Raw genomic sequence first — 2,795 nt, forward strand, 5'->3', positions numbered from 1 at the left:
TTTTTTGGACCTGCACTAAATATTTTAGGGGATTTATTATTGATATTTATATATTATTAATTTTTATGCATATTGTTTACTTGTTAAGTCTAATATATATAATATAATATGTTAATAATTGATAAAAAAAAAAATGTGTCTTTGTCAGGGTGAATGATATCAAGACTGGAGCCTTGGTGGGTATTGACAAATATGGCAACAAATACTATCAGGACAACAGATACTTTTTCGGTATGAATATACATACTTTTGCTGTCTGTACACAAATGCGCTGTGTTTTATGCCTTATGAATGTGTATTTTTCAATTTGTGACTTTCAGGCCGTCACCGATGGGTGATTTACACGACAGAGATGAACGGCAAGAACACTTTGTGGGATGTTGATGGCAGTATGGTCCCTGCCGAATGGTAATATATAGATGTGTTTGGCAGGATGTTTTCATGGATGTAGTTTTCTACCTTTTGCACTTCATATTATGTAATTATTGGGATTGTTGAACATACTCTAGCCTTAAACAATTATTGTTGCAAGAAAAAAACAATTAATTCAAGAGCACTGTGGTGTTGAAAACTGATCATTGGCAGCAATAATGATTAAGCAAAACATTGGGTAAATTATGTATTGTAAAAAAGAAGCACAGAATACAAAAAAATAAGTTTTAGAATAGAATTGCATAATATTTTATACAGAAATTCTCACTGCTTTGGCTCAACGTTAGTTAGCAGACAAACACAGGCTTTATTTGCCAATGTACAGTAATATATCTTCTATTTTTCTCTCTTTGATGTGTTTCTCAGGCACCGTTGGCTACACTGCATGACGGATGACCCTCCCACCACTCACCCTCCAGAACCCAAGAAGTTCCTGGCCAAAGTTCATCAGTTCAACAACAGTGGCACACTGAACTGCTACGTGCCCTATTCAACCACTCGCAAGAAGATCCACGAGTGGGTGCCACCAAAAGCCGGGGAGAAATAATCCCCTCATCCTGTTTGTGTTCCCTTACCACCTTTAACCAGTTCTGCTGTTTGGAACATTCTGTAAATTGTAGCTGTATAATCATCAATAAATTAAAACAAATGTGTTTGTTTCCGAGTGACTTCAAAATTCATGTTCATAAAGCATTTGGAATATTGAGCATTACTTTTACAGTGGAGTCGGAGGTTTGACCCCCTTTCAGAGGAGCTCTTATACTCACCAAGGCTTTATTTGATGAAAAATACAGTAAATGGCTGTTTTCTATTTTATTGTATTTGAAAATCTAGTTTATTCCTGTTATGGCAAAGCTGAAGTTTCGGCATCATTGCTCCAGTCTTCTGTGTCCCATGATCCTTCAGAAAGTATTCTAATGTGCTGATTTGCTGCTCAGGAAACATTTATTATCAGTTAAAAACGGCTAAATATTTTTTGGAAACCATGAAAAACAACAATGAAGAAAACAAAAATAACGACTTTATTCAACAATTCGTCTCCTCTGTGTCTCCGCATCACTGTAGCGCCATTTTGGAGAATATGAGCTGAACGCAAGCAGCGTACGCTATTCTGTGTCAGCCGCGACACGAAGATACGTTTTCTACGTGTATCCACACTTTGATTTGAATGAAAACAGCGCATCCGTGCAGCGTGGCTGACACAGAATAGCGTACGCTGCTTGCGTTCAGTCATTATTCTCCAAAATGGCGCTACGGTGATGCGGAGACACAGAGGAGACAAATTGTTGAATAAAGTCGTTATTTTTGTTTTCTTCGCGTACAAAAAGTATTCTCGTCGCTTCATAACATTACGGTTGAACCACTGATGGCAGATGGACTATTTTGACGATGTCTTTCATACTTTTCTGGACCTTGACAGTGTAATTTACTTGGCAGGCAATGGGACAGTCACAAGCCTCCCGGTTTTCATCCAAAATATCTTAAATTGGGTTCCGAAGACGAACGAAGCTTTTAGGGGTTTGGAACGACATTGGGGGTAAGTGGTTAATGACAAAATTTTCATTTTGGGGTGGAGTATCCCTTTAAGGTTAAGTTTAACCATTCGAGCTAGTAAACCGCAGCACGAGGCGATTCAGTATGGCATCACACAGAAAAGTTGCATAATTTCCTGTGTGGCTCAATGATAAGGGATCATTTTTTAAATAAATTTTAGTATTTCTCAGGTCGGTAAGTAGTATCTGATGAGCATAACTTCTCTCCGGACGAACAGTCTGCCAAAGTCTCCATCAATGGATGTAATTCATATAATAGTCGAATTCGGGTAAGGCAATGGACATGAAAACATATAAAGGTTTTGTTTTTCATAATAATAAGGTATAGTCGGTAATAAAATCTCACGTTAAGTCTCTTTCTAGGGGGCTATAGTCCAATAAGAAGATTCTGTTTCGCCGTATTATTTTCCAAACGAAGGGTGAGTAAATTTAGTCTGGTAACGTGAGTCAGAGGTTGACCAGCAGAGGGCGCTGGTCTTATGTTTTTCGGATTTTGCTCAAATTTTTGAGGGAATGTTGTTCAACTAAAAAGCAAAGCCCACTCACAGTTCACGCTGAAAACTGAAACCAGTGGGCAAACTATAACAGCTGCTTCCTATTAAGAAACATAGGGCCTCCAACGGAGGAGAGCAAATCTCCACATTGTATAGGCCCTCTGTATTTGTCGATTTAACCCTCAAGCATCCTTGGGGACAAATGTGGGCAAAATCATTTTGTTTTTGTTTTTTAAAAAATAGTTTCCTTAATCTGAGCGGTACAAGACTTGTCTAATTTTCCTAAATTTGCCATCTGAACACACACACACACACA

The 2,795-nt window shown here is 38.1% G+C and overlaps 1 protein-coding gene across 1 annotated transcript; it reads left to right on the forward strand.

The window, feature by feature from the left end:
• Nucleotides 1-131: 131 nt before the first annotated feature.
• Nucleotides 132-1,084, forward strand: LOC107576442 (NADH dehydrogenase [ubiquinone] 1 alpha subcomplex subunit 12; the record flags this gene model as incomplete). Its single annotated transcript, XM_016262616.1, has 3 exons — nt 132-231; nt 321-408; nt 799-1,084. Coding segments are annotated over 3 exons (369 nt in total), but the record flags the coding sequence as incomplete, so codon positions are not given.
• Nucleotides 1,085-2,795: the final 1,711 nt, after the last annotated feature.

This window comes from Sinocyclocheilus grahami, unplaced genomic scaffold (genome assembly GCF_001515645.1).
Source record: "Sinocyclocheilus grahami isolate Dianchi unplaced genomic scaffold, SAMN03320097.WGS_v1.1 scaffold3688.1, whole genome shotgun sequence".
Taxonomy (NCBI): Eukaryota; Metazoa; Chordata; class Actinopteri; order Cypriniformes; family Cyprinidae; genus Sinocyclocheilus; species Sinocyclocheilus grahami.